Source organism: Drosophila mauritiana, chromosome 2L, assembly GCF_004382145.1.
Source record: "Drosophila mauritiana strain mau12 chromosome 2L, ASM438214v1, whole genome shotgun sequence".
NCBI classification, from domain to species: domain Eukaryota; kingdom Metazoa; phylum Arthropoda; class Insecta; order Diptera; family Drosophilidae; genus Drosophila; species Drosophila mauritiana.
In genome coordinates, this window is record NC_046667.1 from 18,702,938 (window position 1) to 18,717,397 (window position 14,460).

Below are 14,460 nucleotides of genomic sequence, written 5' to 3' on the forward strand. Positions count from 1 at the left end.
TCTGAGAGTGAAATTTGGAGATTTTGTACTCTTACAAACCTCACACGCACTAATATAAGCCCTCACGTCCGAAACGAGACCGGGCCAGAAGTAATATCGCCGTATTCTTTCCAAGGTTTTGTGTATGCCACCATGCGCAGCTAACGGACTATCGTGCGCGCGAGCCAGAATCTTCGATACCAACTCTTTGGGGACCCAAAGTTTCCAGGCGTATTCGTCATGCATTCGTTCTCCAGTCAGGTGCTCGGCTTTTCTATATAAAAACCCGCTCTCCACCTTGAGATCAGGAAAATTCGAGGTATTTTCCTTTACGGTCTCTACCAACTTTACGTAGTCACTAGACTGGAAAAATTCAGAGTCGAAATCAACAATTAAGTCTTCTTGCAAGTCCACCGCGGCTACAATCTCCTCGTTTACACGAGACAATGTATCCGGGACGACATTTAAAGAACCCTTACGGTGTTCAATCTCGAACTTGAATCTTTGCAAAGCTAATGCCCATCGCGCCAGTCGTGAATTTAGATCGTGATTGGACATTAGCCACTTGAGCGAAGCATGGTCGGTTATTATTTTAAAAGGGAGTCCTTCCACGTATGCTCTGAAGTTTTTGAGAGCTACTATTGCGGCCAAACACTCCTGCTCTGTGACGGTATAATTTCGTTGAGCTTTGTTCAGCTTCTTCGAAACGAAAGCGATAGGACGCTCGTCACCTTCTTCGGACACTTGTACTAGCACGGCACCCACGCCTGACTTGCTAGCGTCGCAATGTATGGCAAACGGCTTCGCAAAATCCGGACTACACAGGACTGGAGCTTTGCTAAGACACTCTTTGAGCTTGATGAACGCTTCAATTGCCTCCTTCGTTAGTACAAACTTCCGCTTCGTGGTCATCAAGTCAGTCAATGGTGCAGAAAGTGTCGCGAAGTTTGCCACGAATTTCCTGTACCATCCGCACAATCCCATGAAACTGCGCAAGCTTTTCAAACTTTTAGGCAATGGGAAATCGGTAATCGCGGCCACCTTTTCAGGGTCTGTGCGAATTCCACCGTCTCCGATAATGTGGCCCAAATAGCGTACTCGTCGCATACAAAAGTGACTTTTAGCGACGTTTAGCGTTAAGCCCGCGCGCTTTATCTGCAGGGCTAACTCCCTGAGTACATTCAAATGGCTCTCAAAACAAGAAGATACTACTAGTAAGTCGTCTAGATAGATAAAAACCTCGTTTCTCAAATGAGCCGGCACTACTTTGTCCATTAACCGTGACATAGTGCTCGTGGCGTTACACAACCCGAAAGGCATGACTCTAAACTGATATAACGGTCTACCCGGGACGGTAAAAGCTGTTTTGTCCCGAGACTTAGGATCCAAAGGGACCTGCCAATATGCATCCTTCAGATCTAGGCTCGATATGTACTCAGCTCTCGGCAAACGACTCAGTATCCCGTTTATTTGGGGTAACGGATATGCATCCTTCTCCGTAAAACTATTGACCTTTCGACAGTCAAGACAAATTCTGACTTTGCCTGGTTTAGTCACCATTACGATCGGTGAAGACCAAGCACTCTCAGACTCCTCTATCACCCCTAAGCGTAACATCCGGTCGATTTCCGCATACATTGCTTTTTCGACGGCGGGGGAGACAGGGAAATGCCGTTGCTTCACAGGCCTAGCGGTGCCCACATCGATCGAATGAGAGACCAAATTCGTCTTACCTAACCCTTCCTGGCTAAAGGAAGGAAAACAGTTGATTACATAGGCCAACTTGGCTTTGTCACCTTCACACAATTCGTGCTGATCCACCACCGTTTGCTGGTTGGGCTCAGGCGACGATATTTCAGCTATTTTCAAGTTAGCAGGAAGGAGGTCATATAGTTTCCAAAAGTCAATTCCCAAATAGAGATCCTGTTTTAACGATGGCACGACATACAACTTCAAAAGCTTTTTGATGTCACCGTATTCCACTTCTATCTTTAGCAGTCCTACTATCCGTTGAGAATTCCCGTCGGCTGTCGCAGCTTCTCCTATCAACGACTTAAACTTCTTGTCTTCCATCGCAGCTCGCACTAACCCTCCTCCAATACAACTAATCGATGCGCCTGAATCCAACAATCCGTAGACTAGGCGATTCAATAAGCGAATCGGTAAGAACGGTCGAGGGTCTCGAGGTCCTGTCGGAATAGATCTGATGTAATCCAAACTGGCTTTACATTTTTTGACATTCTTCCAGAACAATTTCAAGCGTCGAGCACTGCGAGGTTTTCGTTTAAGAATTGCTGGAGTTTTTCTGGAATCCGAAATACAGACGTTTCGTAATTCCGAAATCTTGCTGTGAAGCAGTCTAATAGCCGGTTTAATTGGTACGTCAGGGAGGAGTAGAGACACACTTTTATTGGTGTTCTCTACTGATCGGTCATTGTCGACTGATTCCTTGCGGCATTCGAAGTCTTCGGTTTGACTGGCAACTTCGACATGCCGACCTTGAAGTTTTTTGAGCATTTTCTGCAACTTGGTTTGTATGTGTTTGCAGCACCACACCCGTAACAAAACACTCGTCTTTCGGCTATGCATTCTTGGTATCGGTGACCTTCGACTCGGCAATTCCAACACACTAGGGAAAAAGCTTCGATTTCGTTCTCAGCTCCGTATGTTGACTTCACCTCATCTTCACTCTCCTGACAGACCTCGGAAATCTCACGTTTAAACGGGGTATCTTTTGCGTAGCTACTACATCTTCTGACGTCAGCCAGGAATGCCTCCCTTCGCTTACAAATCTCTCTTAACTCCGACACCGTTCGGACATCTAAGTTTAGAATTTCGTGGCGGATCTCTGGACGAAGGTTATTTCTCAGCACGCGGACAAGTTTGTTGGCTGTCCAAGGCTGTTCTAGCTGGTCGACTAACTCGGATACCGTGTCGTAGAAACTATCAAACGATTCATTTGGTTTTTGTTTGGTATTCCGGATCAGTTCTTCTATGTCCCCGTCGTCGCGACTCTGTCGAAATTGCAGGCGTAGGGCTGTGCAAAATCTCTCCCACAGAATTTCACCGTTGGCTTTATGATAGCGCCAAAAGAAGTCGTTCGCCTTGCCTTCAAACAATACACTTATGTTTCTGCATAACAGGTTGAAATTTCCGTTCAACGTCTGCCTTGTAAGCGCTTCGACTCTGTATATAAAGTTGTCCACTGACACTCCTACACCAGAATATTTTATTTTCCAACCATTTAATATGTGGACGACTTTATCTGGCCGATCAAACAAATCGGAAGAAGCGCTTCGCGGAGAAGGAACTGGGTTTGGCGATGCTGTATACTGCCTCTCATATTCGTTTGGGTGATCAGCGGACATTTCACTGGCTGTAACGACTACAGCTGGACTCGGAGTGGGCATTATTCGCTGCATGCTTGAGGTGATAGCGTTCTGTACTAAATCAGCCATCTTCTCTGACAACGTTGCTAGAAGCCTCCGCTCCATGGCTAACAAAGCTGCATTAGCACTTACAGCGCTTGAACTAGCTTCATTTGCGTTAGCACCGCTGGCTGATGTCGAAGGACCCCCGTCTACTGTTGCGGCTGGAAGATTTTTCGTTTTACTGCGAGTTTCTCTCCCTACCCTTTCGGACGCTTCGGCTGGAGGCCTACAGGTTAGTTTGCACCTCGGACAGATCTCACTTTTTTTAAAATGATTGCCAATGCACTCCCTGTGAAATTCATGGTGACAGGTTGTCACATACAAATCTTGTGTGCTGATCTCGGCTGCACATAATTTACAAACAGGGTTTGAGACACTAGGAGATTTCCTAGTTGGTGATCGGTCTAACCCCATCATACTTGCTAAAAATTACCGGTTCAAAATGGCGAGCAAAAAGAAAATAAACTTATACGTAAAAATATCAGCGATAAGGTGCGAAAAAGATAATAAAACTGAACTCTTAGCTTGATGTTCTCCTTTCGTAGGGCTGTCTATTATTTTGGCTCAAAATTCTCACGAAGGCGTAGACGGAGTTTCATTAAAATAAGATATTCCATGTTAGACTAAATTTCAACACCACCAGTAGGTGTATCAGTTAAGTCTCGGATCGTGCCTTTTCCTTGGCACGAATATTCCAACCTATAAGAAACTCTATCTTATTTAAACGAATAGTAAATAGAGGAAAATCGTCAACTATATGAGGATCTTGCATTTCTCTTGAGTAACGCAAAGATTTTCCGTCATGTTGCGTTAATGATTTTTTTTTTTTTTTGTAGAATAGCGTTTAGTTAGCTCAAGGAAGTAGATAAAACCGGGACAGAAACCTAACCGAAGTTACTGTTACTCTGTTTTCCTCAGCAAAATCCACATTTCCCTTTGCTACACTTAGGAAAATTTTTGGGATCAGTCTTAGTTATGGCCAGTCAGCAATATTAGTATTGACTTGACGTGTACTCCACAACCAATTCTAAACACAAAAATTTTTGGAAGTGAGACAGAAAATTTAAAGAAAGGATTGAAAATATTAATTCGCGAGTCTTAATGAATTTTAAAAAAAACTCACTAAGGCCCCACACGTTGGGCGCCACTTTATCTTATTCATTATTATTCTTAACTAAACTGTAACGTGCAACGAATAAAGAAATGATGAAAGACTGGAGAACCTGTACTTGCGGGTGCACGCTTTAGAGGCCGGCTCTAGCTCATGGCAATGGGTGTGGTGGTCTTGCTTGTACAGATCTCTTTTCGTCACGGACAACAATTAATAAGATCGAGAAATTGAGCGTGCTTGCAACAACAACAAAATGAAGGAGCTAGGATACAAAAATCGGAGGAAGCAAATTAATACCTTCGGAAGCGGACAGTTCTAGATTGGGAGGAAGGTTTGAGAATTTTTCGCCTGCGAAGCACCGGTGGAATCGTGTTCGCGCATTGCCCTGCCCTACCTTAGACCACTTCCCTTAAGAGCATAGCTCTAGTGGCCCCTTCAGTGCCCTACGTCAGGAGAAACATCAGCCGAGTCAGTATTTAGGTTTTCTTAGAAATTCATATTTTCAAAATCAATCAAGGCTTAATAATTAATAACAATATTTATATTTAAAAATAAGTACATACTAAAGAACCAAGTAAATATACAAATAATATACGGGCTAGTGTAACTCAAAAGATCTAAAGCAAGGTTTATTCACGCAGTTGCGAGATCAGAAAAGGTAGTTCAATTCGATGTTCGAGATCATTACAATTAAAGGTTAAAAATACTAGGGCTAAATATATATATTTTCCATTTTTCATTTAAATCTTTAATAATTTCCGTTCTCTCTATAATCTCTTTCTTAATTTTAATTTTTAATTTTAATTTAATTTATTTTAATTGTATTTATTATTTTTTTTGAGTTTTTATTATACCGAATCTTTAACGAGAAAGAAAGTTAATTCTGCTTGAGAGAGAGCCACTAATAAATTCGGTTAAATTTTCTTTTCTCTTTATATTTCAATTGGCTGCTCTCGCCACTCCATTATCATATATATATTTTTTTTAATTGCAGTGTGAATACAACATAAGATGACCTCTAGCAAAATTTATTCGGTTTACAACCGAACATTTCCAATAAGAATAAAATTTTATCAATGAGACTCACTCAACTTTTCACTCCTCGGCGAAAGATCGATCTCCCGGCGCAAATGAGCTGAAACGAAAAGGTGGCTTTTTCCACAAACACTATAAAGAGGCATAATTTTTGGATAACACGACTGCATGAAAAAAAAATTTTAAAGATCCCCACTTGAATATTTAAATGAGTAATTTCCGAAAAGGAACTCCAAAGAAAATTTAATTAGCTTAGGTTAGATCACTTACTATTTAAAACTTTAATCACTAATAAGAATTCATTTTTTTTTTAAATTCAAGAAAAATTATTAAACGGTATGACCGAGTTTCCTACTCGTGAACCTATTCTTATGGCTTAACGTTAAACTTAAACTACATAGGAATAATTTTAATTTCTGCCACTCTATGTCCAAGATGGCGATCAGGTGGAATTAATACTCTTTAGTAAGGTTAGGTCTGGCTTTCGGCATATCTCAGCGTACACTTAGAAATTTTGTTCGATTCAACTGGAATTTAATTTAATTTCGACATTCTAGACTGCCGATCAAGCCTAAAGAAAATTCTATTCACTCTAACCTCACTCTAAGCTCTACTTAGGCTGCATTTTTATTTGTTTAAAGATCCCTCCTGGTGGCCCCGATTTAGGGCGGTCGCTGTCCGGCTGCTGCGGCTGGTCCTTTGCTCCGGCTCGCTGGAAAGGCGCTCCACTACTCGGCCTGGCGCAGTTGCCGTCTCTCCTTCTGCCCGCCGGTAGCGGATCCGTAAAATCGTAGGACCCGGGCGAAAGTATAAGACGTCCAGCGAAAACCCACCGGGCTTCAATTTCGGCTGCAGTTTGTCCCAGTCGAAGCTAGGATTTGGCGGCAAAGCGGCGGTGAGAGGGCCGTGACAAACGCCGATCTCTACGGCTTAATATCGCCGGGAAAACACACGCCGGACTTATTCCGCGCACCACTATAAGCGAAGGAACGCCGTATTCTCGATATTTCGCACGACAAAAAATTCCGTATGACCGCAAGTTAAAATTTTCGACGCACTTTTACAACTTGACGCGTTGACTGTTCAGATCGAAAAAAAGGCGAACCGGAAACATTAGTCGAGGCGTAGGCCATCGGCGGAAATCACGATCAGCTGAACAACACTTTTTCTTCGATAACCGAATAATACCAAACTTATCGGGTGCAGCTAATAAGGGTTGCATCCAGTCTAGTACATTCTAGCTACTTCGTGCTACATCTAGTATGACCTCACATTAGTGTGTCACAGCTGACCGCCCTATCGATTATTTATCGAGATTTTTTTTTTTTTTTCACCCACTGCTTCAGTCGCCTCTACAACATATATATTATGTTTAGCAAACGATTTACCAATTACCAATTTTCCGTGTAAGGATTGATTTTTATGTCTCCCCGCAATTTGAATTTCTCGCTAAAGCCAAGTTGAATTTTAACCTACACTAAAAAAAAGAAAAAAATCGAGTGAATACAGGGTGTTGCTTAAATGGCTTTCATATACTACGTTGTCATATGAAACTAAGACATTTTATCAGCTAAAGTAATAAAAGTAATATGTTTTCTTTATGGTTAATTGTTTACACTGTACGTTCAGTTACAAATCGTATATTTCGCTCAAATTTTGTTTTACACTTAAGATAAATACAAATAAAAAAAGAAAATCAATGAAAAAAAAATGTTAAAGCAAATGACAAGAAAATGTGGAAAATATGGACTGACAAGCAAATAATGTATATCATTGAGGGTTGGCATTTTTATTCAACACTTATATAAATATAAAGAAAATCTATATTACACGTAGACTTTGTCAGGCAGGCGGCCATTCTCAGCTGTTTCGAACGGGGAAATTGTTAACTTTTTGCGTTGAAATGAAAAAAGGAAAATAAAATAAAAGGAAAGGAAAGGAAATATATACACGCCCACCAAATGCATACTATATGCCATATACTGTTTCTAACATGCATACAAAGATTTAACCACAGTGCAGAGCAATTACCATTCGGTTTAAGTTTGTAACTGACTTAACTTACTGCCAGGATCAGCTCAGCTCGGCTCCTCAGATACCCTGCATGATACTCACTCAATCAGTCAGTCAGTCAGTCACTCAATCACTCACTCAGTCAGTCACTCAATCATCCAGTCATTAGTCAGTCCATCTAGTCCATCTTTCCCGCAAATCCAGCACAATTAAATGTAATGAACCAGTAAACCAAGCCACTTTTTTGAGAAAACGAAACCGGAAAAGGCATTTAACTTGAATCTTCAACATTTTTGAGCACAACCAACACTGTTTTTTTGAATTACATTTAAACTCGTCAAGAAGAAAATTAAAATGTAATCATAGTCGTACTTAATTGAATACGATGTAATTGAATGTGAACGTTATTAACTCATTAACTATTATTACTAACTAAGATTCCAACTGTATGCGCATTTTATATATAAACCTATATATATAAAACATTAAGGCAAACCCAAGATAACAACTCATTAATGTAATGTGTAAGAGAAACAAAAGGTACTTACGGTAAATTATATATGAATATTTTTATACATGTGGGAAACGTAAAACAGAGAACAAATCATAATAATTTATTAAAAGCTGAAATTTGCTAGCTAGAGTGGCGAGTTCGGGAACACACCTATTTGAATTTGATATGACGACAGATTTTAAACTGTGCTCAAAATGGCAAATCCAATGGCAAAGTCGACAGCGTCAGCGAGAATTTTTAAAATATAATATGAGAAGGAAATAAAAGTCTTTTTAATGCTTAGGGGCCACAATTTTCGAAGTAATTAAAAAAGGAAAAAAAACATGAAATTATTATTATATTAAAATACGGTATTAATTAACATTTAAAAAATGTTGTGTAACATTAATATTAAACCAACCAACAAGAACAACCAGCAACAACAATTGTATTGTAAGAATTTCTATTTCCATTAAACAACAATAAAATTATTTTGTTTTTAAATAACTCGAATGCGTTTTATTATTCGATCAGTGAGTTTTGGCAAGTTTTTGCTACTTGGCAATGACTTAAATGACTTTCTTACTTAATATATTTAGATCTTTGTTTGGAAAATTTGAGATTGCACATTCCTATCTGATGCCAGCTTAAAGGTAAATATATTATTATGCTAACGCTAGTTTTCTGTTGTTCCTTTTGGTAGCTTTTGAGTCCTGAAAATAAATCATATAAATAAATCGAATAAACTAGATTTTTCCACTGCAACTCACATAACGCGAAGTTCCTCCAACGTTGGAACATTGAGGCGAGAGGGCAGCCGTGCTCCATCCTCCTGCTGAACTTCCTGCGGATGTTTCTTGAGCTTGTGCGACCGGCAATTGGCATTGCAGGCAAAGGACTTGCCACAGTAGTTGCAAACGTACGGTCGCAGCCCCGTGTGGCTCAGCAGGTGGGTCTTGAGCGTCTTCGAACGCTTGAAGAGAGCGCCGCAGACATCACACTTCAGGCGCCGCTCCTCGGTGTGCACGACCTTGTGCATGTTCCAGGTGCGACGCGTTTGCAGCTTCTTGCCGCAAATGTTGCACACGAAACTGGGCTCCGCATGGATTTGGTAGTGGGCCTTCAGACGAGCCCGATTCTTAAAGCCCGCCTTGCAGACGGTGCACTCGAAGGGACGGCTTTCCGTGTGAACCAGCTTGTGTTCATTTAGTGCTGTAATTGTCTTCAGTTGCTTGCCGCAACTATCGCAGATATATGGCTTGACATTCTGGTGTATGCCCTCCTTGTGGAGCTTCAGCGCCGTGGCGGAGGATAGCGTTTTGTTGCAAATATCACAGGTGGTTGTTGTTTTGTCCACTTTCACGCGCCGCTCGATCCGGCGGCACTCGCGCTCCAAGTGTTTCTCGTATGAAGCGCGATTTCTGTAGACCTTGCCACATTTCTCGCAGTCCATGCGACCCCGTTTGGCCTTCTCCTCAGCACTTGATTCCGGAGCATTTGGTGTGGTTGCTTCAGCGACGAGATCCATTCGTTGGCCATCTACGGGCAGGAAATCGGCGTCTCCATCACAGCTGTCAAGCATTTCTGACTTGACATCATTCTCCATAGAGGCCGGAGAGGTTGTGCAGTCGATGCGCGGTTGCGATAGTTCCTCCTGAGGCAGTTCGTCTAGCACATCCTCCATGTCCAGTTGACTTGTGTTCTTTTCCAACAGAATGGGACCTAAGTCGATGAATTCCTGCTTGGGTATCTCCATTCCTACGATCTTTTTGGTTTGAATTGAGTGGGTTGTTGATTCCCTTTCCGATATTTCCATTTCTTGGTTGCCTGCATCCGGCATAGGAAACTCCTGTAATAATTGAGCGGGTTTTTGATAAACATTATCCGATTCCATTTCTACAGCAGGAATGGGCTTTATAATGTGCGTCCAGTCGTCATCGCACAGTCCAAACTGCTGACGCAGTGCAGCCACGTCCATTTCCTGGTCCCCATCTGTTTCCGTGCGCCGCAGGACCTCAAAGATCTCCTGCACTTTGGTCACATGCTCTGCAAAATCGATTAGTTCGCTGATAAGCGTATAGCACTCCGTGCACAGCACGCTGCTTAGCTCGTCCTCCAGTTGCATCTGGCAAACAAATACATATTTCACATTACATTTTCAGAAGCATATGTTTCACCACTTACTTGCACTTCGAAGTACTTGCGAATGGCCATTATCAAGACATTGTCCCAGTTCCCCTGGGAATTCGCATTCATTTGCACCTTCACATTGCCATGGGCGTCGTCCTTGGCGCACAGGCGACACCAGTTCAGCCAGTGGCTGCCGTCCGTCATTTTGGCAATGGAACCAAGTGGTCTTATGGGACACCTTATCACCGAGAATTAGCAGTTTAATTGTTTACTTTTAGTCCCGATTTGATTCTGGTTCGGTGCAGTGTGACCAGATACAAGTTGTCGCAATCAGACCATGGGAAATTCTTAACGGCATTTTCGCTTAACCCTTATGTTATACACAACACCCAATAAGACCCATTCCTGCAGACCATCGATTTCTATTTAATTATTATTGCAATGAACAACTCAACCCATTCTCGTAGATTGTGTCAATATCAACTATGTTGTGATATAGTTTAAATATTTAATGCTGCTCAACGATTAACCGAATTTCATCCATTTGCCTTCTCGTCGATGTTTGAATATAGAATCTAAAAAACCAATTTGTTAGTTTGGGGTATCTGTTAGTTTATTTCAGTTTTTAGCTGTAGACTTGTTTAATAATTTTGGTGATGATCAGCAACGGCATCCAGGGCTGCTACTGCATCCCGGAATGCAACTACCTCGGCAACAGGGCACTGCAGCAGTTCCCGTCCAGCAGTTGAAACAAAAGTTCGTGCACTGGATGCAGGAGGGCAGGTTGCAGCAGCCTCCAGGATTGCAGCACATCTTGGATTGGATTTGGATATTTTGGGTGGAAGTCAATGGAAAGAGAGAACCCACAAAGTAAACAAGGATCACGGATACGCACTCACTCGGAACCGAAACGAGAATATTGTCTGGAAAATGTGGTAAAATTGAGATTTAGATGAATTTTATGTAAAATATATTTAGAATATTCGTTTAGACTGACCACGACAACAAATTTAGTTCCAAAAGGTGTTGGTCATTGGGATTTCCTGTTCCTGTGTTACTTTAGATGTGTTCAAACCGAGGCTGGGGGAAAGAATGAATGTGATCCCTTCTCGACATTTGGCATCTCCAAAACTGTTGACAGATGTTCAATTTAAAGACTACTAGATTGGCTGTTAATTTGTCCCTTTGAATATCTCTAGAAGTTGTGACAGTTAAGGAACTTGTAAAGCTTGACATTTCAGCATCTGTTAACGGCAGACAACGTAGTGACGAATCGCCTTGGGAGGATGTGCAAAGGCAACACGAAGTTGTAGTTGTCCAGCATAAGATCAAACCATTCTTAAATTACAAACGACTTTGATCTCATTTTCCCTCACGATCGTCTGAAAATATAAATATCGAGATCGTTTTTGTCTCGAAATCAAGGAGGCTTTATATATCGAAATATAGAATTCATATTCATTGACACAAGCTATTAACATTTATTAAATTCGTTTATTGGGACATGTTGTGTATCTACGAGTGTTTCAGGTACAATATTGTTGGACTTGTTTCGGCACCTGACTTATTCCCACTTCAGCAACAGCCTCTTGGACCGCAGGGCATAAAGGAGCACTGGATGTAGGCTGGGGTGCAGGGCACACAGCAGAGTTCCACGCAGCAGTTGTAGCATCCGCCGCAGGGATCGCAGCAGCGAGGTCCACAGGGTCCGCAACACATGATCTTCCAAAAAAAAGGAAAGCTAAGAATCAGTCATATAAATTGTTTTCACTTACGATTTTAGTTTGCCTTGGGAAAAGTGTTCAGGGTATGCTAATTTCCTTCTAAAAGGGCAGCTAAATGGACTTTAAACCCATATTAGATTGTTCTCTTTGCAATGTAAACTAAAACTTACATTCGGCCTATTTACAGAAATAGGATATTAGAAACAACAAAATAGGTACCGGAAAACGTAAGACACAAACTATTTCCAAAGGTGTTAACACATCGAATTTTGGAATACGAATGAAAAATTCATTTAGCTTAGTTTGTTACGGGAAAATGTGAAGTGACATGAAAATGCAAAGCCAATGTGACTATAAAAATTTATCAAGATACATAAACCAAATAATAGAATAATTCTTTGCATAAACTACAATCACTGATCAAATGTAAAAGATTAGGGGTAAAAACCGTGTGGAACTAGTGATTGTATTTACGAACTTTAAACTAACTAACAAACTAGCGAATAAGTTAATTTTAGATATTGTATATCCTTAGTTGAAGAAATAACCTTTTTTTCACACATTAGTTGACATCAGAAATTTAGTGTGTTGAGGTGCGATCGTTACTAGTTTCTAGTATGTAAGTTGAATCTTACCTGGAAATCTTTTTAATTCCTGCATTGATTACAAGGTATTGAAAATACATACATATATTATTGTTGATAAAAGAAAAAAACAAGTATTGAGTGTTGAATTATAAATTATTATCATTTAACCGGCTTTCGAAGCTTCGACGGCGGGACTCCACTGTGGATAATCGATTTGGGTGGCTGCGTCGTACTCCTGCACCAAGCAGTCAACCGTGTCCCGTGCGATGTCCAGTTCGGTCAGGTCGTCCTGGAACATGGATTCGCGGCGAAAGTTGTCGAGGAAGGCGTTGCGCTTCCTCAGCTTATCGTACTGGGCCAAGGCCCTCTTGAAGAGCGAACTGATTCCCGTGTGATTGGCCATCATCAATCCGGATACCTTGTGGGCCGACTGAACGTAGGGTGAACTGCGCGGCAGAGCCACTTGGATGCTGGCCGGACCCCATGGTATGAAGTTGGCCAGCTTTCGCTCGCGGATGCGCTGCAACGACTTGTGCACCTGGGATGGATCCACCTCGCCCTGGATGATGTTCAGTATGGAGACGAAGCACTGGCGGCTCTGTTTGTCCGTCAGGGCGGAAACCATCATGTTCTTCGGCTGCAAAAGGCGACGCATCACATCCAACACGGTGGTCTTTCGAACGCTTGTCTTGGTCTGAAAGAGGTTGCCTCTTTTTATTTGCATTCCCATTTATGTATCATCATACCTCGCAGTCCGACATCAGCGGAGTATATCCCGTCATCAGGAAGTGCAGCTGGGGCGTGGGAATGAGCGAGGCGGTCAGACCGATGAGGTTGTTGTTCATGTACGAGGGATATCGCAGGGTGGTGGTGCTCAGACTCATGATGGTGGACACCAGATTGTTGATCTGCGTAAATGTGGGCGTCTGGATGTGCAATCTTTCGGTGGCGATGCGGTTCAGTGCGGTATTATCCAGCACCACCACACTGTCCGCGCACTTGGTCAACCGCTTCAGGGTAAGGATTGAGTTATATGGCTGCACAACCACGTCGCTGATCTCGTCCTGATTGGGAAAAACGCTGTACGTCTGTATGAGCTTCTTGGGAAAGCGTTCGGACAGTCGTTCCAGGACATATGAGCCCATTCCGGATCCCGTTCCGCCGGCTATGGAGTGGCAGAGCACGAATCCCTCCAGCGAATCGCTGCCATCGGCCTCGCGGTCCAGGATGTCAAACACCTCCTCCTGCACCTTCTCACCCTGGCTGAACCCGGAGGCCCAGTTGTTTCCTGCTCCACCGCCGTGCTTGGAGAGGAACACATTCTCCTGGTTGTACAACTGCAAAAGGGAAAGACATATCCATCCAATCCGATCTAAGAAGCCCAGTATTCGCACTGACCTTGGAGTACGGAGAGGTCATGATGTTGTTAATGACCCTGGGCTCCAAGTCTATGAGAACGGCCCGCGGTATGTAATGATTGTCGTCCGCCTGGTAAAAGAACACATCCTTGCGATCCTGTCCATCGGTGGCGAAGTCTTCCAGGACGCCATCCGGGGAGATGCCGTGCTCCAGGCACAATCTCTTCCAGAACTCGAAACCAACTGTGGAATGCAGTGATCTCGATCAAAGCGGAGCTTCTCTTAACTTCGATTTCGACTTGGAGAACTTACTTTGGTTGCCACATTGGCCTAATTGAAGGGTTATAATCTCGCTGGGCATTTTGCTTGACTTGCAGTTTAGTTAATTTCGCTTCTTTCTCCGCAAATCATAACTGTGCATCTAAGGCCAACTGGAGATGGAAATGGAAGCCATTAATATCGATATACAAGAAGTACAAAAACAGTAAGTTAATACCTATTTCCTTTACTATTCTTTATTATTTATTAAATGGTGTTGGGTTTATAGAAAATACTTAGAATTAAGAATTACTCAATGTTTGAAAATACTTACGTTCAAA

General features: G+C 42.2%; 4 protein-coding genes across 4 annotated transcripts; all 4 read right to left on the minus strand.

The window, feature by feature from the left end:
* Positions 1 to 8,508: 8,508 nt before the first annotated feature.
* Positions 8,509 to 10,504, minus strand: LOC117135195 (zinc finger protein weckle). The gene is made up of 3 exons (XM_033295270.1): positions 10,247 to 10,504; positions 8,833 to 10,187; positions 8,509 to 8,775 (listed from the first exon to the last, which is right to left on the minus strand). Exons 1-3 carry the CDS (start codon positions 10,394 to 10,396, stop codon positions 8,739 to 8,741), a joined length of 1,542 nt encoding a protein of 513 aa, XP_033151161.1. The 5' UTR covers positions 10,397 to 10,504; the 3' UTR covers positions 8,509 to 8,738.
* Positions 10,505 to 10,786: 282 nt separating this feature from the next.
* LOC117135198 lies at positions 10,787 to 11,298 on the minus strand. Its single transcript, XM_033295273.1, has 2 exons — positions 11,190 to 11,298; positions 10,787 to 11,115 (listed from the first exon to the last, which is right to left on the minus strand). Exon 2 carries the CDS (start codon positions 11,003 to 11,005, stop codon positions 10,853 to 10,855), a length of 153 nt encoding a protein of 50 aa, XP_033151164.1. The 5' UTR covers positions 11,006 to 11,115; positions 11,190 to 11,298; the 3' UTR covers positions 10,787 to 10,852.
* Positions 11,299 to 11,658: 360 nt separating this feature from the next.
* Positions 11,659 to 12,196, minus strand: LOC117148076 (male-specific sperm protein Mst84Dd). Its single transcript, XM_033315287.1, has 3 exons — positions 12,087 to 12,196; positions 11,968 to 12,036; positions 11,659 to 11,914 (listed from the first exon to the last, which is right to left on the minus strand). Exon 3 carries the CDS (start codon positions 11,909 to 11,911, stop codon positions 11,768 to 11,770), a length of 144 nt encoding a protein of 47 aa, XP_033171178.1. The 5' UTR covers positions 11,912 to 11,914; positions 11,968 to 12,036; positions 12,087 to 12,196; the 3' UTR covers positions 11,659 to 11,767.
* A 393-nt stretch (positions 12,197 to 12,589) lies between these two features.
* On the minus strand, positions 12,590 to 14,293 carry LOC117150669 (tubulin gamma-2 chain). Its single transcript, XM_033317668.1, has 4 exons — positions 14,174 to 14,293; positions 13,902 to 14,104; positions 13,250 to 13,840; positions 12,590 to 13,197 (listed from the first exon to the last, which is right to left on the minus strand). Exons 1-4 carry the CDS (start codon positions 14,220 to 14,222, stop codon positions 12,667 to 12,669), a joined length of 1,374 nt encoding a protein of 457 aa, XP_033173559.1. The 5' UTR covers positions 14,223 to 14,293; the 3' UTR covers positions 12,590 to 12,666.
* Positions 14,294 to 14,460: the final 167 nt, after the last annotated feature.